This window comes from Danio rerio, chromosome 5 (genome assembly GCF_049306965.1).
Source record: "Danio rerio strain Tuebingen ecotype United States chromosome 5, GRCz12tu, whole genome shotgun sequence".
Taxonomy (NCBI): Eukaryota; Metazoa; Chordata; class Actinopteri; order Cypriniformes; family Danionidae; genus Danio; species Danio rerio.
In genome coordinates, this window is record NC_133180.1 from 71193021 (window position 1) to 71220596 (window position 27576).

At 36.3% G+C, this 27576-nt stretch overlaps 1 protein-coding gene across 10 annotated transcripts in view; it reads right to left on the reverse strand.

The window, feature by feature from the left end:
* col27a1b (collagen, type XXVII, alpha 1b) overlaps positions 1 to 27576 on the reverse strand; it is a 147200-nt gene that overhangs the window by 77148 nt on the left and 42476 nt on the right. For all 10 annotated transcript variants that reach the window (XR_012405978.1, XR_012405979.1, XR_012405980.1 and 7 more), the window contains 3 exon segments: positions 25842 to 25895; positions 23061 to 23114; positions 5072 to 5116 (listed from right to left, as the gene is read on the reverse strand). Coding sequence is in view for 2 of the 10 variants with exons in the window: in NM_001080575.1 (NP_001074044.1) it covers positions 5072 to 5116; positions 23061 to 23114; positions 25842 to 25895 (153 nt within the window). In the remaining 8 variants the exon portion in view is untranslated.

Sequence of the window (27576 nt, forward strand, 5' to 3'; positions counted from 1 at the left end):
CCACGAGAAGGCAGGGCTTGTTGTACAGACCACCTAGTGTCCTATTTCCTTAAACTTTTCGCTATTCCCAACCAATTGTGTTTTCAAGAGCAAATGTAAGAGAAAAAAATGCTCTGCGACCTAATAATTTATCTGGATTTTACATTTTTTATCTCTTTTGTGAAACCGTGCTTCGCCAGACTCAAACCAAAACACTCTTCACCACAAGTACAACATTATACAAAATGAGCTACGAACAAACTGACCATGCTAATAAAGTTGACCATCTGGAAATAGGTGAGGCAAACGTATTCAATTACAAATCATAGATTAGATCATGTTTCTTGCAATAATTTGTTGTTGTGCACAAAAATCCATCTGTCAATAACGTTCCTATAAATATCATTATTGTTAAAAGGAACAAAAAATGTTGGTGTCATATTGCCTCATAGCGTTCATTTAACCTATAAACTGCAGTAAAACATATATTTGAAAGTTTTTGCAGTTTCATGAAAAATGTAGGCTAAAGCAGTGGTTCCTAAAGTAGAGTTTGGGACCCACTGCAGGGTTCAACGATATGGATTTTTTTTACTGGTCCGATCGGGCAGGTGGTTCAAATTTTTACTTGCCCTGCCAAAATTTTCCCTGGCCCCACCAAGAAAAAAAAGGGAAGTTAATAGCGATTTTTTAGCCACATATTTTAAATAATGTGTCAAAAATAAAGTCTGTGAATGTAGAATTTCAATACTTAAAAAAAAATGTAAATAAAAGTGTTATGCAAAAAAAAAAAAAAAGAGCCGTATGGAAAAAAAAATAGCCGTATGGAAAATGTGGAGGTATTTTATTGCGGCTTGAAATTATTTAACAAAAGGTGGCTGACTTGTCAAACTGACAGCAAACTGTGCAATACGTCACTTTATTTTTATTTTGTCGTGCTGTTCCCAGGTAAATGTCTACTTTCAAGACATTAGAAACAGACATTTTCTTTAATCCTTATAATTTGATGTTGCCGCCATGTTGCCGTTTCTTCGTTGTACTGGTTGTTACCAGGTTACAGAAAAAAATAGCATGGTCAATTAGATAAGAGGAACCAGAAAGCAATATGGTGTTCACGACATCACAGAGAAGGTAGTGTTTAAAGATTAAAAGCACAAACTTAAATCAAACGCAACTGACAAATAGTCACAGACAAATTAAACTTTAGTGACAAGGCAGCACTGTCCCAATCGGGCCAGTAATGATCCGGTCTACTGTCCCAAGAGTCTCTAACGCTAGCCCTGGGCCACCGTGCAGTGTTGAGCCCTGCACTGGTGATCGCTTGTCGCTTGGTGATTTCCAAAAATTTTATAAATTAGAACTATTATATTTTAACCATAACAAAGAAAGGGTAAAATAGTCATTAAAAGTTTACATAAAAACAACAATGAGCAGATAAAAAGACATCTGCCTTTTTTTGTTCAATTGTGATCCCTTGGGCGATTACATTTCATTAACGACACAGAAAATAGTGTCTGTTGCAGCAGATCAATTTTACGGCATGATGTTAAACTTTCTGATACCTTTATTGGCACTCACGTATTAAAAAAAAATACAGGTCATTATTGAACCAAACATTGTGGCCACCCATTTTATTACACTGGCTGCCAATTAAGTTCTGTATTGATTATAAAAATTTTGCTTCTTACATATGAGGCTTTAAATAGTCTAGCTCCTGTTTATCTTACCAACCTTCTGTCTCACTACAATCTTACCCACTCTTTAAGGTTTCAAATCTCAGGGCTTTTGGTAGTACCTAGAATAGCAAAGTCCACTAAAGGAGGTTGAGCATTTTCATATATGGTTCCTTCCTGATAATATCAGAGGCTTAGACACACTTTCTAGATCTTTTTAGTAAAGCATATACACAACGAATCACATAACAGCAGGATACAGTTAAATTCAACTCTTTAAATGCATTCTTTCACATTACACAAATATCTTGTGCATCTGAGATCTCCGAGGACAACAAACGCTTAATAAACAAATACACTACACTGAACATGTATTATGTATTACTATAACATGTAAATATTACATATATACTGTATAAGTAACTACACTTATACACTATCAACCCTTTACATAACTCTTTAACTTTTCTGATACTGACTGCAATGTGATTAGGTGCAGCTTTTGTGAAGCAGCTTTTGAATAATGATTACTGTAAAAAGAGCTATACATGTAAACTAAAACTTGAATTAGTTGAATTTAATGTTGATTAAACAAAGGAATACAATACTATTAAATAATATATGGTTGTTAGACTGTTGCATTTTTTGTATCACCAATATGTTTGTGTTTATGTAGGCTTATTGGTGTGTGTGCACCGTTGGTATATTTATATCAATCTCCAAGGATAATGTGGGCTCGCGTGTCACTGGCATTGTTATTTTCGGGTTCATGAGCTGAAATGTTTGGGTAACTCTATTATTTACAATGAGCCCGTCTTGGCATTATGTGCTTGTTGAACACAATATCATGGAAAATAACTAGTGTGTCATTTCAAATGTCTTCCGCTGTCTGTAAGGTGGTGTATGGCAATGTTGCCCTTCGATTGTGGGATGGGGTATTTGTACGCACTTGATAAATAAAAACAGTGCGGCATTACACTTTATCATCTCCCAAAGCAGATAAATAAATGTCTCCTTTTTAAAACAACGGAAATGAGCAGACGGATTTGCTTGAATGCACATCTTGAAACAGCAGGAAACCCAATATCCATGCTGTGTGGACATGTCAGATCAAATACGATCCGAAGCTTGTGAAATATAAATATACGCATAAACCCAATCCCTTTATTTAGCATTGATGTAAACACTGTTTGGATAATTCAATCAGCATTGAACTTATTCAGACTGAAACTATGAGTGACCATGTAATCGTAGATAATGTGCAAACAAATCTGGTAAAAGACCATGAATAAAATATGGAAATAATGAAGATGTATTTAAAAAAAATATACAGTGCTCAATATACATCCCTAACAAATCTATTTTTTAAATGAATCTTTTTAATAGGAAGCTATACAATATTATCTTTGTGCATATCTTTAGATCAGTACTGAAGTCAAATCTGGAACTTACGATAACGGTCAAGAGAAGCAAAAATGTGAAAAATTTAGTTGAAATTTTGTAGGTTGTAAATTTTTTTTGTAATATTTTGCTTGAATTTAATTCTATTATCTTTTAATTTCTAAACATGTTTGGTGACTAAAATATTATTTTAATAAATATATCTGTTTAATAAATCTGTTTTGTTCAAATGCACCAAATACGTTGCCTATATTCACTGAGAAATTCATTTTCAAAATGGGGTGTACTCAATTATGCTGAGCGCTGTATATGTTTATTCTAGAACATTTGAATCTGACACCAAATTTGCGTAGGTAAAGTTGCTTTTTCTACTTACTCAACCTGGTTATATTCTTCTTTCTATGTTTACAGATTTGTCCCACAAAATGGTGGTAAATTACACTCCAAAATAAAAAATTCCTCACCATTTGTTTACTAACACTCATGAGGTTCAAAACTTTTATAAATTTCTCTCATCTGTTAAACACAAAACAAGATATTCTGAAGAATGTTGGGGAAAAAAAACACTGACAATTATAGTAGGAACAAAAACACTATGGTAGGCTGCTGCTTTCCAACATACTTCTTAATATTTAGTTTTGTTTTCACACGTTTGGAACATGTGGAGGATGAGTAAATCATGGCATAAATGGGGAGGTGGGGGGATGCTGATGGGTAAAACTGTCCTTTTAACCGTCAATGCAAATGTTACTGCACTTTTAATATGGTCCCAGTAATGTTTTAAATCCATTTTTATTATTATTTTTATTATTATTATTATTCTTATTATTATTATTATACTTATTATTATTAAGGATTTTCAGATAGCAAACACTAAAACAGACAATCAGCTAAACAAACAAACCCAAAGCACTTCCAATTAAATTATAGAAGCCAGTGCTTTCTTAAAATAAAAATGTCAAAGTTTATGTGGGAAGAATTGGAGAGGTTCCCAAAGTCTCCTGAATTTGTTCTGTTTGTGGTTGAGGTCATAAGTTAATTTCTCCAAATAAAGAAAGACTGAGAAATCCACATGAAAATAGCTGGAAGCTTTGGGAAGTACACTACCTGCCAAAATTCTTGTCACCTATTCAAGTTTTAGAAACAACAAATAATAACTTGACTTCTAGTTGATCATTTGGTATCAGGAGTGACTTATTTGAAAAGCAAAGGCCTCTAGATTACTCTTATTTGACCAAAACAAAATATGATCATGCTTTGATTTTTAATTATTTCATTAGGACAGTAAGGTCTGACTTTGCTAGACAAAAGTCTTGTCACTTAACAGAAACAATGCACAGTACAGAATATAAAGTCATGCTGCAGTAGAAAAATAATGAATATTGTGTATGACTCCCATGAGCTTGGAGGACTGCATTTATACATATCTTCTCAAATCACTTATTAATAAAGTCATCTGGAATGGCAAAGAAAGCGTTCCTGCAGGACTCCCAGAGTTCATCTAGATTCTTTGGATTTATCTTCAATGTCTCCTCCATCTAACCCCAGACATGCTCAATAATATTCATTATCTGGTGACTGGGCTGGCCAATCCTGGAGCACCTTGACCTTCTTTGCTTTCAGGAACTTTAATGTGGAGGCTGAAGGATGAGAAGGAGCGCTGTCCTGCTGAAGAATTTGTATTTATACAAAATGTAACCCTAAACCATGATTTTTCCTTCAGCAAACTTGACTGATTTCTGTGAGAATCTTGGGTTCCAGTAGGTCTTCTGCATTATTTGTGATGATTGGGATGCAGTTCAACAGATGATCCATCAGAAAAATCTACCTTCTGCCACTTTTCCAAATGATCAACTAGTTATTATTTTTTGCTCTTACAACTGGGATTGATGACAAAACTTGTGTCAGGTAGCATAGACCATTTTAGAAATATAAATTTCTTAGTCAGAAATGTCCTCTAAATGCATTTTAAAAATTAAATAATTGTTATTGACTCCTCTAAAACATGGATAGAAACTCACTTGGTCTCCAGGGTGGCCAGAGGGACCAGGATGGCCTTTCTGTCCCTAAACAGAAAAGAAAAGAGACAATGAGTGTGGCAAAAGCATATAAACGCTTTCATTTACAGTAAAGAGATGGTCATTTACAGTGGGGAGTCACTTCTCAAACTTGTGCTTAATCATATCCCGGGAGTTTCCACATAAAGAGCCAACAGAAAATCGACCGTGATCTCTAAACTTGTGTCATTTTTCAGAAAAACTTAATAATTTACCGCAAACAGCTATTAAATGATCACAGGCTGACAGTACACTCTCATTACACAAGTAACGTCATTCTCAGTTGTAGTTTTTTTCTGACATGATGAAATGAAAATTTGTCTTTGCATTCAATGTTTGCCAATGAACTCGATCATAGCGGGAACAAAGTAAAAGCAGCTTGTGCAATCCTAGTGGTTTACACATGTTCCCAGGATGGAAAAGTAATAAATGTGGAGAAACGTAACGGGTCCCAAAGTGCACATCAACAGATTCCACTAAAACTAGCAAACCACTTCCGAACTAATACCAACTCATTAACGGGCTGAGCAGACGCTTTAACTGTCTGGGGACAGGCCAATTAGCGCTCTTATCAGCCCATAAATGAGGGAGAGACGACATTTTATCCCTATGTGGTAGCAATTCCTCTTCAGGTATTCGGCTTTTATGAGACAAAAGTTTACCACATAATGCAACTAAGTATACTGTAATTTCTTCATTACAAATTTCCCGTGAACAGAACATGTTGTACTGTGATAGTCGCTAGGGATGTCATTTATTTATTTATTTTTTGCATGTGCAGGTTTAAATTTTAGAGATTAAACATACCCTCAAAATTTGACTTTTGCTGCTTGTTCAAACTATTTATTTAAAATGAGTTGAAACAACACAATTCTTGAGGTTTTTCGAACAACTGAATCGACTTAAATTTGTAAAAACAATTAAGTTCACTTAATTTGTGTTGTAACAACATGAAGGACTTGTGCGGTACCCAGCATTTTTAGATTATAGTCAAATAATAATAATAATAATAATAATAATAATAATATTATTATTATCTTAATAATATTAATATAATCATGTTCCATGATAATACTTTGTACATTTCCTACTGTAAATATATGAAAACTCAATTTTTGTAAGTAATATGCATGGCTAAAACCTTAATTTTCCCATAATTTAGATTTTTTTGAACCCTCAGAGGGCGGCACGGTGGCTCAGTGGTCAGCACTGTCGCCTCACAGCAAGAAGGTATCTGGTTTGAGTGCTGGATGGGCCAGTTGGCATTTGCATGTTCTCCCTGTGTTTGCGTGAGTTTCCTCCGGGTGCTCCGTTTTCCCCCACAGCCCAAAGACATGCGGTAAAGGTGAATTTGGTAAACAAAAATGATCGTAGTGTATAAGTGTGTGTGTTAATGTTAGAGTGTATGGGTGTTTTCCAGTACTGGGTTGCAGCTGCAAATGCATCCACTACATAAAACATATGCTGGAATAGTTGGCGGTGGTGACCTCTGATGAGAAATGGACTAAGCCGAAGGAAAATGAATGAATGAATTATTTAATTATTGAATGAAGCCTCAGATTCCAGATTTTCAAATTTGTTTCTTAGAAAATAGGGCAATTTGTTTTCCAAACATCATAATAATATTATTCCATGATGATATTTTATCAGTTTCGAAATTATTGTATTTCTGTATGCTATATATGCCTTGCTAAAAACTTAATGTGCTCAATATTTATTTAGATTCCAGATTTTCAAAATGTCTCTCAGACAAATTTTGTCCTAACAAACTATGCTTATTTATTCATTATATTTTTGCCAAAAAAATGCATTGCATGAGTCAAAAAATATATATAATAATATTAAGTAAAGATCATGTTCCATGATGATACTCTTTTAATTTTTAATTTTAATTACTGTAGATAAAAGAAAACTGCATTTTTTAAAAATAATCTGCCTGGCTCAAAACTTAATTTGCCACATATTTAGATTTTTGAACCCTCAAATTCCAGATTTTCAAACAGTTGTTTCTCAAATATTGTCCAAACAAACTATGCATCAACAGAAAGCTTATTTATTCAGCTTTCATGGCAGGTATAAATATAAATTTGCAAAAATAGATTATAAGAGTCAAAAAGGCAGCTGCTATTCCAAAAGTCATAATAATACTAAGTAAAGATCGTGTTCCTTGAAGATACTTTGTAAATACCCTACTGTTATTATAAGAAAACTGCATTTTTTATGCTATATGCCTTGCTAAAAACTTAATTTGCCCAATATTTCGAGCTTTTTGAACCCTCAGATTCCAGATTTTCAAATAATTGTTTCTCAGACAAATATTGCATAAAGTAGGATCAACAGAAAGCTTATTTTTTCAGCTTTGATGCCAAGTATAAATCTCAATTTCACCAAAAATACATCGTTTGAGTCAAAAAGACAAAGTTTATGCCAAAAATCCAAATAATATCATAAGGATCGTGTTCAATTAAGATACTTTGTAAGTTTCCTACTGTAAATTTATGGACACTGTATTTTTTTTTTAAATAATATGCATGGCTAAAAACCTAACTTGCACAGTATTTAGAATTTTTGGAACCCTAAGATTTCAGATAAAAAAAAAACTGTTTCTCAGACAAATATTGTGCTTACAAAAATGCATAAACAGAAAGCTTATTTATCCAGCTTTCATGTCAGGTACAAATCTTAATTATGCCAAAAAATACATTGTATTCAAATACATTGTAAGTCAAAAATTATATTTTATGCCAGAAATCATGATAATATCAAATAAAGATTGTGTGGCATGAAAATACTTTGTAAATTTCCTTTACAGTAAATATATGAACACTGTATCTTTGCAAGTAATATGTATTGCTAAACTTAATTTGCCCCAATATTTCGATTTGTTTTCAGAGTTGGGTAAAAAAGTAATATATTACAATTTTAAGCCTATCTTCCTCTTAAATAAAATGATAAAATGACATAGCACATACTTTCACATGTACTTTCCTCCAAAAGTAACAAATTTAGTTTTTTTTAAATGTAGTTAAATTAAAATTTTTATTTTATTATTCTGTTAAAGTCACTTAAGGTTGTAATATATTCTTTTTTTCCTGCAACACTGCTGGTTTTATCCAGGGTGATATATATAATACCAATGCAAAAAAAATAAATAAATAAATAAAATAAAAACAATAAACAATTCCCAAAACAACAGCCAGCATTAGTTTCTTTTAATGACACAAATCTAAGGTCAAAATTGGGTCACACTTTATTTTAATGTACAATTCACGCTATTAACAAACCATTAACTTAGTTTTTTTTTTTTTTTTTTAGCTCAATAAACAACTAATTATCTGTTTATTAGTTGTTAGTAAGGGTTTAGGTATTGGGTAGGAATAAGGATGTAGAATAAGACCATACCTTAAGTGCTAATAAACAGTTCATATCTCAATAATAGGCAGGTAATAATCCAATAATAAATGCTGTGAATTGTTACTTACTTAAGTGTTACCCAAAATAGCATAATCTGACACAGTGACTTTCATAATAACTATTGTGTAGTCTGAATAAAAAGGAAAAACTCTTCAAAATATACAATGTTTTACATTTCTAATTTCTATATTATATGCTGAGATATTGCTTCAGGAACCTCTGCTTCTTTTCAAATTTATAGGGACTGTAAATGTAATGAAGACATCATTGACACCTTCACAGTCAGTGAAAAGTCATGCGGTGTTATGTGTCTTGGCCTAGCAATTGGCAGTAACCTTTGGGATCTCAGAGAGGAAACTTTTACTGACTACAATTCAAGATGAGGAAAGGAAATTTAATGGCAAGGGTTTGCTCTCGCTGAAATAAAAGGTACATTGTCCATAGTGAGTAATACTCGCACGTATATATTATAAAAATACAGTTTTTGAAGAAATGTAATTTCTATTTAATGCAGTTAATTAACACTAAAAATAAGTGTTGTTTATTCCCTAGACAAAAACAACCTGAAAAATAAATTGTATTACGGTTTCCAAAAAGATATTAAATCCTATCATGATCTCTTTTTAATTTTTTTTTTCCCAGGGTGTAACTCAGGCCTCAATTAGATTAGATAAATTATATAATTTATGGATTTTCCATATTAGATAAAAGTGTCAGATGTCCCCAAAATGCATCTGTAAAGTTTAAGCTCAAATACCAAGGATCGATTATTAGTCCATGCTCTTTTTTTGGGGTGGAAGCAAAAACCTGTTCTTTTTGTGTATCTCTTTAAATGCAGATGAGCTGCTGCTTGTTTCTAATAAGAGGGCGGAGATTTTACAGCTTGTTCTTTAAATACTCCTTGGATGGTCTATTATTTTTGTTAGAAATTTAAAGTGCAGATCTGTGCACTCTTTAACAGCTAATGTCAACCCAGGCTCATTATAGATACGTACCCCTGTATACATTTCTGGAAAGTGTGAAATTTGTCCCAGGAGCTACGTTTTTTGTAGTTTTTGTTTTCAGAGGTCACAGCGTACGCTTTTTGAATACACAAATTTCTCTCGCGAGTGCCATTCGCGCCTGCTGTTCTCGCATAAACCACCAAAGGCCGCTGTCGACTAACTGACCAACCGATAGATACCCCCACACACCTCCTTCCCTAACCGCAACTGCAATTCAGAAAAAGAAAGGCCCTCACGTCTGCCTGATTTTTACCACATTTTCAGATCTTACCACATTCTCACCCTGTAATTTACTTGTATATTTTCTTTTTTGCCTTTTGTATACGTTTTACCTGCTTTCTGGAACTGTTCTTCGCTGGACTTGAACACTGTCAACTCCTCTCTGCATCTCAAGGTAACTGACGTACATGGCGAGCTACTGGGCAAACTGTTAACAGCGGAAAAGCTGTCCACACGGAGGTAATCGGTCAGTCGGTAGCATAAAAAGAAACAGAAGCCATTGGTAGCATCATACCGCCCCGTAGCGTTCGTTTTAAAGACAAAATGCAGCCATATACGTAGCTCTGGCTATATAATTTTCTCTCTCCAGAAATGTATACAGGGGTACATTTTCACAATGTGCCTGTGTTGAATTTAATTATATATATTTGTATATATAATTATATATTTTGCTTTATAATGCATATGTGCAATTTCGGTATCCAAATACACTTTGATGCTACTGTATGTGATGTACAGCAAATGCTCTGCCCGCAGCTACTGTGCCAAAGCCAACTATTCCATCATCAGCTTTCTGTGTTTATCTGTGCCTGCTGGGGCAAATCTCTTTACAAAACACTGCTCGCAGCAACCTAATTAGTGTGGACTCTTCAAAGTAAACAAGACAAATCATAGTCTGGCACAAGCGATCAAAGACAGGTTAAATCCATACACAACGGGCCTGTGATCTCCACACCGGAACTGAGTGCTCTGCTCTGAAGGACAATGAACAATGCCTTTCTTCCATTTAAACTATGGAAATATATTGCACAAGGCAAGGGAAGTCCCGAATGTGGAACTAAAGAGAGTCAGAGGAGGAAGGAGGGCCAGTCTTCATCACCATGAAAAAGAATCTTGCCAATGGTGCTTATGTTTTTTTTTTTTTGCCACGCATAAACAGAGAGCAAATAAATCCCAGATGTTTGAGCCAAAGGGACTGCAATAAGGAAGCAATTGTTTCTAGTCTGACTTTGCGCATGATGGTGTACGTATGTGTGTGGACTTTTCAGTTCACAAGATAAAATCTCCCTTAGGTGTTTGGGCAATGGACTTTATGTCGTAATGTTTACATTTTCATACATTTAAAAGCATATGGAGGACCAGGTTAGGGGGTCATTCGCAGCGAATATGGTTTCGCGGTTAAAAAGGTGAAAGCAAAAAAACACAACTTTATTTTAGCTTTTAGAAGAGACCTAAACACATCTTGCTTGTACTTAACGTAGACAAACAATGGAAAAGTAGCGCAGTGGAATGGAAAAAATGCTTTCTGTTAAAGCAACAGAAGAAATCAGACCTAGAAAAGAGCAACAATATGTTGACGCTAGTACCAGTTAATCTAACACAATCCATGTCACCGAAAAAAAAACACACTGGTAAAATTCTAGTATAAATGGGTCAAGTTAGTGTTATGGAGAAAAAAAGATGATAATAATGTAATAATGTTGTAAAATAAGTTCAGTTCATTGAGCAGAAAGATTGTTTTTCTTCACAACAGAACATTTGGAGTTTACACGCTTCATTTGGACATCAAATTCCCTCCATTTGCTCGTCAAATTCCCTTCACAATAGATAAAAATTCATGTAATTGGCAGGGCATCTGTCTGCCCGGTGACTCCAGTTTCATTGCTAAATGGCTAACATGGATTTTATTGAGAAAGTGGCTGTGCTTTATGGGCTTTAGGAAGGCTGAAAAATAGCATAGATTCATTCGGTGCCGTGTCTGAGTCCACTAGATCCTTTCAGAGGTGCCCCCAGCTCTGTGAGTTAATCAACATCTGCAGAAATTATATCTGGATGATGGAAGCTTTCAGTGGTGCTTCCGACTGAGCCGAGCCCAGTTTGATGAGTTGTTGCCTGGTGTCGGCAGGAGGATTTCCCCTCGGGACACCAACAACAAGTGCTACGCATAATCACGCCCCTACAAGAGCAAGCTCCTGATTGGTTAACACAGCGCAAAAATCCGGTAAAAATCTGATTTTCTAGTCAAATGCTCATAAAGCTCTATTTGTGATGCTTCAAATCACAGAAATCGCATCATTTGCGCCTTCTCTTTCACACGAATAGCACCGCAGGATGTCTATTCACATCTTTGCATTGACCTAACATGTAAATCACTTGTGCTTAACACTTTATCTATGTCTGGTGTGAACGCACCTTAAGAACTCAATGTATCATCAAGGGCCACAGCTTTTCAATTTATTTTGCATATACAGCTGAAGTCAGAATTATTAGCCCCCCCCCCCCCCCCTTTGATTTTTATTTTCTTTTTTAAATATTTCCCAAATTATGTTTAACAGAGCAATGAAATTTTCACAGTATGTCAGATAATATTTTTTCTTCTGTTGTAAGTCTTATTTGTTTTATTTCGGTTAGAATAAAAGCAGTTTTTAATTTTTAAAAAGCCATTTTAAGGTCAAGGTTATTAGCCCCTTTAGCTATACATTTTTGATAGTCTACAGAACAAACCATCTTTGTGAGGTTTATTCATAAACTAATTTCGAAAGGATCACGTGCTTATGATTGACATGGCTGGCCCCGAGTCAAGTTAATGTACGAACCCCCAATCAGACGATTCCTAACCCAGTATAAATAACCAAAGCATCTTACCCTTAGTCATCTTCGTCTTGAAGAATCCCCCCTTTCACCCCCTCTCCTCCTCTTTTCTCTTTAGAGCAGCACAGCGGCCCAGTGGCTAGCACTGTGGCCTCACAGCAAAAATACCTCCGGGTCGGGTCTTTACCCAGTCGGGCAGCATTTCCGTGTGGAGTTCATGTTCTCCCCGTGCTTGCGTGGGTTTTCCCCAGGTCCTCTGGTTTCCTCCCACAGTCCAAAAAACATGAAACTTAAGTAAATTGACTAAACCACATCAGCACCATATTCAATTCCACCAGCAACACACCACCTTAGCAATCTTTAAGCAGCAGGAGAGAGAGAGTAGGCATAGGCGGGCTCGAGGTTTTAATGATCTCAGGGCTCTCTCCCAGGACAGCATGCCAAACTAGCTTATTACCAATCATCAGCTTAGTGTGAACTCTTGAAATACAATAACTTGCCTAATTACCCTAAACTGCCAAGTTAACCTAATTAACCTAGTTAAGCCTTTAATTGTCACTTTAAGCTGTATAGAAGTGTCTTGTAAGATATCTAGTAAAATAGAAATTATGGTCATGATGGCAAAGATAAAATACATCAGTTATTAAAAATGTGTTATGAAAACTATTATATTTAGAAATGTGTTGAAAAAATCTTCGCTCTGAAATTTTAGAAAAAAATAACAGGTGGGCTAATATTTCAGAGGGGTTAATAGTTTAACTGTTATATATACATGGTCAAGCTCGAAATTACTCATACCCCTGGAAAATTCCGACTTAGAGTTTTTGTTTAAATGTTAACAAAAGCTGAAAAATATTGTTTTTCCCCACATTGATGCCTTACATTGTCCTATCATTTTTTGGAAGAAGCTTTTCCGGTTAAAAAACATCAACAACTTGTTGGTTGAATAAAAGTAGCTTTAACTTCCCCAAATCTGGGAGAGTTACGGTGTGGAGAAGCCCCAAAGAACAGTACCACACAGACTGTTGCATGCCCAGAGTGAAGCACAGGGGTGGATCAGAGATGGTTTCCAACCAGTGCAATTATGCGGAATAAATAACCAAAATCAACTAAAGAAATAAGCAATAACTTTCTGACTAGGCAGGCTAAGCAGTCTCTTTCTGACTGTTATGCACTGTTTTCCTGTGTCAACTTCAGCTACAGCTAAAAGGACTAATATATATTTTCCGCTCTTGACCGGAGAGTGTCACTTCATGAAACTATTGCAGACACTGACGTTCTTCAGGTAAATATGAATGGACGCCTGCAATTCCAGAAAACACAGCTTGTTCTAGTTTCATTTCTCAGTCTTTGCCAAAAGGCCCGTTTTCCTCCAAAACGGACATTCACCTCTGGCTGAGTAAAAGCAAAAGAGTTTCTTTCCTTGCAGAAGCTGGCCCTTTTCCCCTCTCATTCAGTAAATCGGTGACAGGGATTAGCAGAGAATAAAGTTAAATATAATTATGCTATTACAAGCAAGGACATCAACGAGACGGATATTCAGTACCAGATGTGGTCATACTGTTGATGTTAAAGAAACATATTGCCATTGCTCTGACAGGTGGCAGGGAACAGTGTTTTTTTTTTTAAACAGTCCTTAAAAGGGGGAAAAATAGGTCTGATTTTAACAGAGAGAACTTGATGTAAGCTTTGTTTTATAGCAGTCTTATCCTTAAGATTTATTTCCATCCAACGCTTAAAGACCCAAATATTATGATCATTTCCTTTCAGTTCTGCTAGGATTTTAGATTGAACTCTGCCACATAATTTTACCACATGGCGGAGCTTTTGTTGTCTCTCAGAATCAGAATGAGCTTTAGTCGCAAATGCAAAGAATTTTTTGTGGTTTACATGAGCTTAGGGTACATACATAGTGAACATATCAACACAAGGAGACAGGGAGACATTTAAATGAGTGGATATCATGGCTATTGTGTGTGTGAGTCACTTGAGCACTGTTGCAAACTGTCTATAAACCTCTTAAGGCAGGCGTTGCAGATTTGCAACAGTTAAAAATTAAGTACCTTATTACTCCAGATACATTTTCTATAGGTTTTTTTACTCAGAAGTACCACTGCAGGACTTGGTTGTCCATTAGCAACAAACAGTTTCTTCACTTGCTCACCAGATGACACAAAAGACAAAAACTGTTTCTTGGAGTACCACATGACAAAGTGACTTAAAGACATGACCTACTCAATGAGGAGTTGAGATATTGGATTTGGATCCCATTTTGTTTTTGTTGTTGTTCTGCCACAGAAAAGCAATTTGTTACATTGTTTGAAAAGTTGTATATAAAAAGTTATTGTTCATATCATATTCAGTCGTCAGTGTCTAATTACCACACTGGGCCAATGTTGCAAATCTGCAACATCCCAGAATGCCTTGCATGTGAAGGTCTCTCCAAAAAAAAAAAAAAAAAAAAAAAAAAAGTCAGAATTCTACTGTACTACCCCATATGATAATTTTCCCCAAATATCAGATTTTTCCTGTTTCTGAAACTAAATTTGAGCCTGAGAGGGATAAAATTGGACAAAAGGGGAGTAGAGGGAAGCAGAGATGGACCACCAGCCATTAAGTTTGAGGTTTATTTTTTTCTGCCTTATTTAGTCTTGCTTTTTTTGTCTCTGGGTAATAGCCTTCTGCTAAATAAGCCTCTGATGTCTTGTGTATGTGATGTTTCAGCTCAAAATAACCCAAAAATAATGTTTTATAACTCTTTGAAATGGCCCCTTTTAGGCTTTGATCCTAATTGTGCCATTTTGGGGACTATCGCTTTAAATTCAAACGAGATTGCTCTTTAAATGCCTGTGTGTCAGCATAGCGGCAGACTCAAAAACAAGGCTAACATCATATATGCTAATAAGGAAAAGATTGCCATTAATGAGCAGGGCTTTTCCCCTCTGATGACACATACAATGGGAGAACGTCAATTAAAGTGTTTCTGCAGACTGTTATCAAGTGTGAAAAAAAATAACATTGACACATTTTAACCAATTATATTCACAGACCTCTGCCACAAAACTGTGTTTAAACCCCTTATAAAGTGATTTTTGCATAATAGGTAATTATTTTAAAGTTTACAAAAATAGTTTCCTACATTTTTTTTTACTCTGCATGATGGTATGTTTTTTGGGAGGAAGGTTGTCATATTGTTGTCAGTTGTGCTGGCAAAGTGAACACAGCAAAAATATTACCCAATTAGAAGCGATCATGTTACTGATACTCCGATGCTTAGCTTCGAATATGTAAAAACTGTTTCAACTATGTCTGAGAACTAAGATAAGAACACCGAGCATAAGAGCAGCTGAGTGTGGGAATATGAGTAAGAAGAAAGGAATTTGGAGCTTGTAATGACGAATGATGTAGAGTCAGCTCTACTGAAATCACTTCAGGACGCATAGCAAGAAAAACTACAGTTAAAGTCAGTATTATTACTCCTCCTGGATTATTAGCCCCCCTGTATATTTTCCCCAATTTGTTTTTAACAGGAAATGATTTATTCCAACACATTTCTAAACACAATAGTTTTAAAAAATCATTTCTAATAGCTGATTTCTTTTATCTTTGCCATAATGACAGCAAATAATATTTGACTAAATGTTTTTCAAGATGGCTACGCAGTGGCGCAGTAGGAAGAGCTGTCGCCTCACAGCAAGAAGGTTGCTGGGTCGAACCTCGGCTCAGTTGGTATTTCTTTGTGGAGAGCCAATAGCTGCGTGTCTAGCTTTGTCTTTTGGTACCCTTTGTCATGCTAGGTACCCTTTGCAAAGTGGTAAGGTACGGTTCACTTATTGGTACCTTTTGACAATGGAAACGGCCATAAAAGTGTACCGAACCGTCCCGTACCACTCAGTGGACACGGGCCATAATATTGACCATAAAATGGTTTTAAAAAAAATTAAAACTCCTTTTATTCCAGCCAAAATAAAACAAATAAGACCTTTTCAAGTAGAAAACATATTATAGAAAATACTGTGGAAAAACTCCTCGGTTAAACATCATTTGGGAAATATTTGAAAAAGAAATTAGAGCTAAGAGCTAAAAATTCTGACTTCAACTGTATATGCGGCATGCAATGTTTCGCTGTCCTGTTCACAGCTCAGCTCTGTAAAAGTGACACGAACAAATATGGATGGAAGATTGTTGTTAAAAGAGTGCCAGTGAAGGGGTGGAGCAGAACAATCTCCAGGCAGACGTTAGTAACCTACACTCGTCCTTTTACAGCAAACCGTTCAGAGAGGAGTTGACCATGACAACGGGGTTTGAGTCCGGTGAAGAGAGGTTCCAAAAAGCAGGTAAGACAAAAACAGAATCCAAAAAATAAAATAAACAAGTAAATAACAGGGTGAGAATGTGGTAAAATCTGAAAACTTGGTAAAAATCAGACAAGGGCTTTTCTTTTTTTTGGATTGCTTTTGAAAATTGTTAGTTGGGTTTAGGGAAGTGGGTTGGCAGGTCAATTTATAAAATTGATTGGGTTTAGGGAGGAAGGAGGGTGGGTCAGTCAATTGGTCAGTCAGTCAGTCATTCAGTCAGTCAAGAGCGGCCTCTTGTGGATTTACGCGAGAACAGCACACACGAATGGCACTTGCGAGAGAAATTTGAGATCTCAAAAAGTGTACACAACAACCTTCAGTACCGCTATAATACCGCACAATAGATTTGCTATAACAAAAACGGCAAAACAACGTACCTACTAGGATGTATTTCGCGGTCTCTAGAAATATATATTGAGGTACATTTTCAGAATGAGCCTGAGATGAATATAAAGCAATGTTTTCGAGTTATTTTTATATATTAAATAAATTAGGAAAATACGCATGGCAAATTTAATGGAATAGAGTTTTGTATAATTCCCTTTGGCCCACGACACTCAATCAAGTTTGGATTTTGGCCCTTCATAAGAAAAAGTTTGGGTACCCCTGATATACAGCATTAGTTTAGTAGGAAGTGCTTCTCATACGATATGTAAACTTAAAGAAAGAATGACATCAGCTGCAGCTTTCTGTCGAACTCCACACCTAGCAAAAGAGTACCATTGGTACCATGTGGAAGTGGAGACCCAAGCCTGACAAAGGTGACCTGTACCAAACCGTACCATACTGTACTGTACCACTCATTGGAAACAAGGCATAAAAAGGACCTTATGACCTTAAAATGGTTTGAAAACAATTGAAAACAGCTCTTATACTAGCTAAAATAAAACAAAGAAGACTTTCTCCAGAAGAAAAAATATTATAGGAAATACTGTGGAAAATTCCTAGCTCTGTTAAACGTCATTTGGCAAATATTTGAAAACGAAATTCACAAGAGAGCTAATAATTCTGACTTTAACTGTATATATGGCATGCAATGTTTCGCTGTTCTGTTCACAGCTCAGCTCTGTAAAAGTGACACAAACTTAGCAACAAATATGGATGGAAGATTGTTGCCAAAAGAGTCCCAGTGAAGGGGTGGAGTAGAACAATCTCCAGGCAGACGTTAGTAGCCTACGCTCGTCCTATTACAGCACACCGTCCAGTAGTGCCAGAGTCCACATCTGCTGACAGTCCCAAAGCTATGAGTGGGAAAGGATTGAAGGACTGTAAATGGAACAGTATTTCATAATAATTAAAAGCATAACTCAGCTTTACCTGTACATTTGAGCGAATGTGTGACTTTGCTTAAGTTGCATGTGTTACTTTACAGTACACTTGAGTACTGCTTCTTTTTTTTTTTCCTCATTTATTTTATTGTTACATGATTTTGTCAAGGACATGGTCCATGGATGGAATAACTGTCTGGTTGAGAGCCAGTGGTAATTTAGCGCAAGTAGTGTCTGCAACTATTTTTCCACCAGCTTTTAATATTTTTTTCTTTATATCTGTTGCTGTGTGATTGAAAACACATGGAGGCAGAGAAAACGCCAGGTCATATTTTTTTTCTTTACGTTTCAGGGAAGATGTTTAGATGCGCAAATGTTCAAACAAACACTTCTGATTCTGAAAATATAGATATTTACAGTTGAAGTAAAACTTTTTAGCCCACCTGTGAACTTTTCTTGTGAAGACAGTCTTATGTGTTTTATTTGGGCAAGAATAAAATCAGTTTAAAGGGAAAAGAAAATCAATGAATAAAAGCAGTTTTTAATTTTTTAAAACCATTTTAAGTTCAATATTATTAGCCCCCTTACGCAATATATTTGTTAGATTGTCTACAGAACAAACCATAAATTGTTAAACACAGGGTTTCTGCTGGTTAAATTTAAGACTTTTTAAGACATTTTAATTTTAGACTACACAGGGCTAAACGCTAAGGAGTTTTTCAAATGGTCCAGATGGAAAATATTTATATTTGCCCAATAAAAAAAATCATTAGAATTTAATATATTTAATAATACAATGATAATTTAATAATAACACATTTTAATATTTTAAATATTACTTATCAAAAATTTATTTTAAATATTGTGTCAAAACAAGCAAGCTCTAGTTGTAAACACATTTTCTCAACAGAAACTTTCTAAAAAGAAAGGAGTTTAAAAAACTATAATAAAGTAAATGTATGCACATCAGTCAGTCCAAGTCAGTGTCCTCAGGTGTCCCCAGCAGTAAATACATGGTGAATTTAAAGAAATATGAGGAAAATAATTATGGTAAATAGAGTTAAAAATAACATTTTTAAATAAAACGTTTGATTAAGGTGGATTGTTGGTGATTGTGGATGTTAATGGGCAGATTGGGTAGCAATACATGAACAAAGGAAATTTAAGACCTGTTAAAAAGATTTAAGACCTACAACACAACATTTCAGTAGATGTACAACCTATTAAGGCCTAAAATTCTGTTTTTGAGATTTAAGACATTTTAAGACTTTTTAAGACCCTACGGACACCCTGTATATAATGACGCATCAACCCAGGCTCCTTCTGAAAACGTACCTCTATATACACTTCTGGAGAGTGGCAAATACATCTCAGGCAATATGTTCTTTTTTTGCAGTATTTGTTTTTGCGAATCCACCAGAGGGTGCTGTGTACACTTTTTCAGATCTCAAATTTCTCTAGCGAGTGCCATTCACGCCTGCTCATCTTGTGTAAATCCACCAGAGGCCGCTGTCGACTGACTGACTGACCTATCGCCTGACCCACCCGCCTCCTTCCCTGAACCCAACCGACACTGTGTTCAAAAGCACTGATTGACCAGCGCCCACCCACTTCCCTAAACCCAACCAACAGTGTTTTAAAAAAGCAATCCAGAAAAAGTAAAGCCCTCACAGCTGCCTGATTTTTACCACATTTTCAGATTTTACCACATTGTCACCCTGTTATTTACTTTTTTTTTTGGCTTATGTTTTTGTCTTATTCTCTTTCTAGAACTGTTCTTTGCCGGAATTGAACCCCGTCGTCTTGGCCAACTCCTCTCTGCGTCTCAAATCCGCCGTCGTACGTGGCAAACTGCCACTAGACAAACTGGTAACAGCCGGAAAGCAGACCACACGGAGGTAACCGGTCAGCCGATAAGCGCGAAAAGGAACGGCATTATACCGCTTTGTAGCGTTCATTTTAAAGATGAAATGCGGCCTTACGTACCTTTGGCTACATAATTCGCAGTCTTCAGAAGTGTATATAGGCCTATGTTTTCAGAATGAGTCTGTGTTGATTTGCATAGTTAACCTAATTAACCCAGTTAAGCCTTTTAATGTCACTTTAATCTGAATACTAATATCTTGAAAATTTCTACTAAAATATTATGTGCTGTCATCATGACAAAGATAAAAGAAACCATTGATTAGAAATTAATTATTATAACTAATATGTTTAGAAAAGTGTTGAAAAAAATCTCTCCGTTAAACAAAAATTGGGAAAAAATTTTAAAAGAATTCAAATTAAACAGGAGGGCTATTTATTCAGACTTCAACTATATACGCTGATGTGAAATGACATGTATATATATAGTTATCTTTGTGTGTGTGACTGCTCAATAGCACAAAAATGCTTGTGTATGCCAGTGTACTGGATGCCAAATTCTTGAACCCGATAGAAAATGTCACCCTGAAAGTTTCCTAGAAGCTTAACAGCACACTTTCCCATTTGGAGAAAGTGAGTATAGACGTCTTTGCAATTTGGCATTAGACAGATTACAGCAGGCTGGCAGAAAGTGTTAGTGCAGGGACCTGGCAAAGTCAATTTCATCTCAGCGGTGTAGACAGTGTATATGTTCCTTGGAAATATGACTATGGCTGCGTCCAAAGCTCTAAAACATTCGGAGGCAGCTTTCCAAAGTAGGAAGGCATTGAGGGACATCCCAATTCAAATTCTGCTTCACTTGCTGCTTCTTGAGACAGCCTTCTTCTAATCGAATATTGTGAGGGCAGCATAGATTTAAATTAAGTTTATTTGTATAGCGCCTTTTACAATAATTATTGTTTCATTGCAGCTTCACAAAAAGGTGCACACCATTCATTCATTTTCTTTTCAGCTTAGTCCCTTTATTAATCAGGGGTCGGCACAGCGGAATGAACCACCGACTTATCCAGCATATGTTTAAGCAGCGGATGCCCTTCCAGCTGCAACCCAACACCGGGAAATACCCATACACTCTCACATTCACACCTTGCATTCACTACGGCCAATTTAGCTTACTCAATTCACCTAAAGCTTATGTCTTAGAATTTGTGAAAAGCACAAACCAAGAATGAAGACAAAGGAATTGTCTGTAGACCTCAGAGACAGCTTGGTCTTGAGGCACAAGGCTGGGGAAGGTTACAGAAAATTTCTGCTGCTCTGAAAGTTCCAATAAGCACAGTGGCCTCCATCATCCGTACGTGGAAGATGTTTGAAACCACCAGGACTCTTCCTAGAGCTGGCCAGCCATCTAAGATGAGTGAACTTAGGAAAAGGGCCTTAGTCAGGAAGGTGATCAATAACCCGATGTTCACTCTGTCTGAGCTTACAGAAGGACAACCATCTGTGCACCAATTCACCAATCAGGCCTGTATAGTAGAGTGGCCAGGCGGAAGCTACTCCCTGCCTGGAGTTTGCTAAAAGGCATCTAAAGGACTCTCAGTCCATAAAAAAACAAAATCTGGTCTGCTGACTAAAATTGAACTCTTTGGAGGGAATGCCAGACGTTACGTTTGGAGAAAACCAGGCACCACTCAGCACCAGGCTAATACCATCCCTACAGTGAAGCATGGTGGTAGCAGCATCATGTTGTGGGGATGTTTTTCAACAGCAGGAACTGGAAGACAAGTCAGGACAGAGGGAAGGATGAATGCAGCGATGTACAGAGACATCCTGAATAAAAACCTGCTTCAGAGTGCTCTTGACCAAAGACTGGGGTGAAGGTTCATTTTCCAGCAGGACAATGACCCAAAGCACATCGTCAAAATATCAATGGAGTGGTTCACAACAACTCGGTGAATGTCCTTGAATGGCCCAGCCAGAGCCCAGGAGAGATCTGAAAATGGCTGTACACTGTCGCTTCTCATTCAACCTGATAGAGCTTGAGAGGTACTGCAAAGAGGAATGGGCAAAAACTCCCAAGGACAGGTGTGCCAAGCTTGTGGCATCATATTCAAAAAGACTTGAGGCTGTAATTGCTGCCAAAGGTGCATCAACAAGTATTTAGCAAAGACTGTGAATACTTCATGTGATTTTTCAGCGTTTTTTTTTTTTTATAAATTTGCAACAATTTAAAAAACTTTTTTTCACATTGTCATTTTTTTCACATTTGTCAGTTTTTAAGGAAATAAATGAATTTAATCAATTTTGGAATAAGGATGTAACATAAAAACAGAAAAAAATGTGGAAAGCGAAAAGTGAAAGAGGAAAGTGAAGCGCTATATCAATACTTTCCGGATGCTCTGTACCTGAGCTCAAACTCCCCTCTCGCCCTGCAAACGGGAGGGAACCCTGGGCTCAAGGATTTTATGAGCTTTCTTCTGGGACATCATGCCAAACAAGCTTTATAATCAATCATCAGCTAAGTGTGAACTCTCGAATTCTGGGTTAAATTGTAATGTTGTAAAGACGTTAATGGACAGCAGAAGAAAAGCCAAAGTGGTGTTGGTTAGTTTGCTCCTCTTTTGTTGCACTTTAATGACACCTCTTTTTAGTCCTGTTAGATAAAGCACATTCCAGAATAAAATATCGATATTACATCTATGTTAAGCTGCTTCCATGTTAATGCTTTGACATGATCTACGCTGCAAAAAGCACTGTAGAATAAAGATGAATAGAATTACATGAAGGTAAACCACAGCATTAGCAAATTTTCTTGGAAAACGAAACACAATGAGGTCATTTTCTGGCCATCCCGTTCACAGCACGCACCGAGGACGTCAAGGTCAGATGGACATGTCTGAAACAAATCGCGTTTCTCTCCAGAAAAAAGCCCGGGAAATTCTCTAAGCTTCCGTGAGGAACTTTTTTCTTGGGGGATTTTACACGGCATAGGAACCTGTTTCGCATTTGCCATGTAAGACTGATGCAGAAAATGTGGTGTGATTGTATGTAAGGGATTAGTTTAGCATTGGGCTGATAAAGCAGTGACGCTTCCTGGAAAAAAAAAAAAAAACATGACGCTTTGCTGTTGCTAATTAAGTTTGGTGAACTATTCCAAACATCTGCATCAGGAACTGCATCTTGGATCTGTTCTGTGATTTTCAATATAGTGGAGGAATCAAAGGATGACTCTTACTTTACGACCGGGTTGACCGGGTTGTCCAGGCAGACCTACTAATCCAGGGTCGCCCTGCAAAAAAGAACATACTGAAAATTACTCCTGATACTTTAAGGATCCAGCAATGTTGAAATATCCAGAGACTCTATACATTGTGATGTGTCTGCCCACTGGGTCTAAGACAGAATAGGCTTCAAAGTACTAATCAAATCAAAACTAACCATATGGTTTTGTTAGCTCACAATGCTAGCTTTTGTTGTAAACAATTCATCTGTGCATGTCACTAAAAAAAATTACTTTGTCCTTGTAATCTTTAATTGAAATCTGAAAATCCACCTTCTTTTGAGTTCAATTCTTCGATTACACCTGTCTAAGGTATCGGGCGTGGCTAACATAACCACGCCCCTTCAATAATCAGAGCTGACAACAAACAGAAATGGTGATGAGAAGGCGTCTGTTAGGTTGTAATAGCTCTCCTGAAACTATTTTCCCAGTTTTTCTGAACGAAATGCCTACTTTACTACATCCAATCTGTTCACAGTAGAAAAAAAACAAGCCACGCCCACTTTGCCATTTTCTAATTTAATATTTAATTTCTCTAGGAACTGCATTACAATAAGAAAAAAACGGTTGCAGCTTCCGGTTCATGTGGACTTTAAAAATGTGTTTACAAAGTAAGAATAATTTTGGATAAGTCATTTCAATATGTAAAGGGGTATTCTTTTAGTTTTTAAAAGAATCAAAGCAGCTTCAATTTGATTGTTTAATATGAAGATACATTGATTCTTTTATGGATGTTTTTCTTTACGTTCACTCAGTTTCTCTCTTTAAAATATTATTTGTATTGTTTTTTTTTTTTTTGGACAAATCCTGATTTAAATAGCTTCAAATACAGGATGGATTTGGGTTTACTCCAGTCAACGCTAGCCATTCTGAAAATAACTAATAATTTTATGTATTAGTAAATGTTTAGAACATTTTTGCAGAGTTAAGATTAAGTGTCTAATATAATATTTAAACATTAAAAATAAAAAATATAACATATAAAAATAAAAAAATTATGTAATAATTAAAAATGTAAAATTTTTTATAATTGTTATGAGAAAAAAAACTAAGTTTTCAAGAATCAGTGTTCTGAATAATGCAGTTTTATCTGAACCAAAATGAAAAATGTTTGCACAATAATATTTTATAACCACTTAAAATTTTACATGAGCAAATCAGATTAAATAAATAAAACAGGAATTAATGTTCATAGCATATTATAACAATTTTATTTTTTACATATACAGCTTTTGAAGAAACAAAATGGGAGATAAATAAGAATTTATAACATTTATATGCAGAAAATTACCACATACCACTGTATATACAATATACACTCACCGGACACTTTATTAGGTTCACCTGTCCAGCTGCTTGTTACCACTAATTTCTAATCAGCCAATCACATGGCAGCAATTCAATGCATTTAAGCATGTAGACATGGTCAAGACGATTTGCTGCAGTTCAAACCGAGCATCAGAATGGGAAAGAAAGGTGATTTAAGTGACTTTGAACGTGGCGTAGTTGTTGCTGCCAGGCGCTCTAGTCTGAGTATTTCAGAAACTGCTGATCAACTGGGATTTTCACGCACAACCATCTCTAGGGTTTACAGAGAATGGTCAGAAAAAGAGAAAATACCCAGTGAGTAGCAGTTCTGTGGGCGCAAATGCCTTGTTGTTGCCAGGAGAATGGCCAGACTGGTTCGAGCTGATAGAAAGGCAACAGTGACTCAAATAACCACTCATTACAACCGAGGTATGCAGAAAAGCAGCTCTGAAAGCACAACACGTCTAACCTAGAGGTAGATGGGCTACAGCAGCAGAAGACCACACCGAGTGTCAGCTAAGAACAGGAAACTGAGGCTACAATTTATACAGGCTCAACAAAACGTTGCCTGGTCTGATGAGTGTCGATTTCTGCTGCGACATTCGGATGGTAGAGTCAGAGTTTGGCGTCAACAACATGAAAGCATGGATCCATTCTGCCTTGTATCAACAGTTCAGGCTGGTGGTGGTGGTGTAATGGTGTGGGGGAGATTTTTTTGGCACATTTTGGGCCCATTATAGTACCAATGATCATCGTGTCAACGCCACAGCCTACCTGAGTATTGCTGCTGACCATGTCCATCCCTTTATGACCACAGTGTACCTATCTTATGATGGCTACTTCCAGCAGGATAACCCGCTATGTCAAAAAGCGCAAATCATCTCAGACTAGTTTCTTAAACATGATAATATGTTCACTGTACTCAAATTCCCTCCACACTCACCAGATCTTAATCCAATAGGGCACCTTTGGCATGTGGTGGAACGGGAGACTCACATTATAAATGTGCAGCCGACAAATCTGCATCAACTGTGTGATGCTATCAAGTCAATATAGAGCAAAATCTCTGAGGAATGTTTCCAGTACCTTGTTGAATCTATGCCACGAAGGTTTAAGGCAGTTCTGAAGGCAAAAGGGGGTCCAACCCAGTACTAATAAAGTGTACCTAATAAAGTGGCCGGTGAGTGTACAATATATACAGTGGTCAACATTTGAAGTGAATCAAAATCTTTCATCAAAGTTGTCCTAAAACTATTAAGTCTAGTTTGCTTTATCTGATCTTCTAAACTTTTTTGATCCATCTCAAATATTGGTGACCTCTGATAAATAAGGGATAAGCCGAAGGAACATGAACATCGCTGATTATGGCAAATCCAGAGAATCAATAAACAATGAATAATGACTAATGAGGGATATGATAACACAGACCTTTACTCCACTTGGTGCTCTGCCAGGTGAGATTCCAGGATTTCCCTTTTTTCCCTGCAACACACAGAAAACAAATAACATGGAAGAGTTTATATACAGTTGAAGTCAGAAATATTAGCCCCCTGCATATATATTCCCCAATTTCTGTTTAGCAGAAAGAAGATTTTTTTTAACACATTTCTAAACATAATAGTTTTAATAACTCATTTCTAATAACTGATTTATTTATTATTTGCCATGATGACAGCACATAATATTTGACTAGATATTTTTCAAGGTGCTAGTATTCAGCTTAAAGTGACATTTAAGCTGCATTTACACTGCAGATCTTGATGGTCAATTCTGATTTTGTGACTGTATCCAATGTTTTTGACGACCTGCTTGCATCATCTTTTAAAAGTGACTCATATCTGATCGTCTGCATTTACACAGCACATGGCAAAGGTGCAATGTCCAGGGGAAAAAAGAGTGGGCGCTGACTAACAGCTGATAATAAAAGAGCGCCTTTTTTCTCAACTCCTGTATTTAATGTGTTCACAGGGTTTCATTTTTTAAAATTCATTTTGACAAGTTGTTGTTTTACTATTATGATAGAAGTTCTTATTTGGCCATCCTCTTTTAATCTGGGACTTTTTAAACCAGTAGGCATCTCAATGTATTGTCCATGGCGTGATTTATGCACGTAATGTATGCCATAGTTTTATAATTTTTTATGTTGGTTATGTGGCGGATGTTGCTCTCTCTCTCTCTCTCTCTCTCTCTCTCTCTCTCTCTCTCTCTCTCTCTCTCTCTCTCTCTCTCTCTCTCTCTCTCTCTCTCTCTCGCTCTCTCTCTTGTTAATATGCTTAAATACATGTGCTATATGGCAATATAAAAGCGTGTTTAGTCTTTGTGTATGAGATTTAAAGTTTGGGACTCTGTTAAAGTCTGTTCTGAAATAAAAAGCATCTGACTTGATGTCATTCGCTATGATTTTTAATGATGCGCGACTCCCATTTACAGGTGAAAATCCGATCTACCTGCTTACACTGTAGACACGAGGACACAAATCCGATTCATATCGGATAAATTTCCACAAATGAACAAGGCCCGAATCTGACTTGAGTAAATCGGAATCCATGAGATTTTTTTTCAGCTTACACATATGGGCCAAATGCGATCTGTGTCACAGAAAAAAAAAATTGGAATTGAGTCACTCGAACCATGCAGTGTAAATGCGGCCTTAGAGGATTAACTAGGGTAATCAGGAAAGTTAGGGTAATTAGGCAAGTCATTGTATTGTTCTGTAGACAATCGAAAATAAATATAGATTAAAGGGACTAATAATGTTGACCTTATAGGTTTTTTATTTATTTAGTTTTTATAAAAACTGCTTTTATTCTAGCCAAAATAAAACAAATAAGACTTTTTCCAGAAGAAAAAATATTATAGGAAATACTATGAAAAATTCCTTGCTCTGTTAGACGTCATTTGGGAAGTAATTTTGGCTTCAATTGTATGTAAATTAATAAAATTAAATTGAATCGACTATACTTTTCAAACTACCCACAGAGACACACTTAACTTGCCCTTACTTTGCCAGTTGTGACTAATGTATGCGCATCACACAGGAAATGAGGAGGTTATTAGGAGTCATTGTGACCCCTGGTCGCAAATTCATTACAAACAGAAGACTGCAACAGGACTCCATGCAGATTTGTCCTATATAGTCTACATGGATAAGAGTAATGAAGGC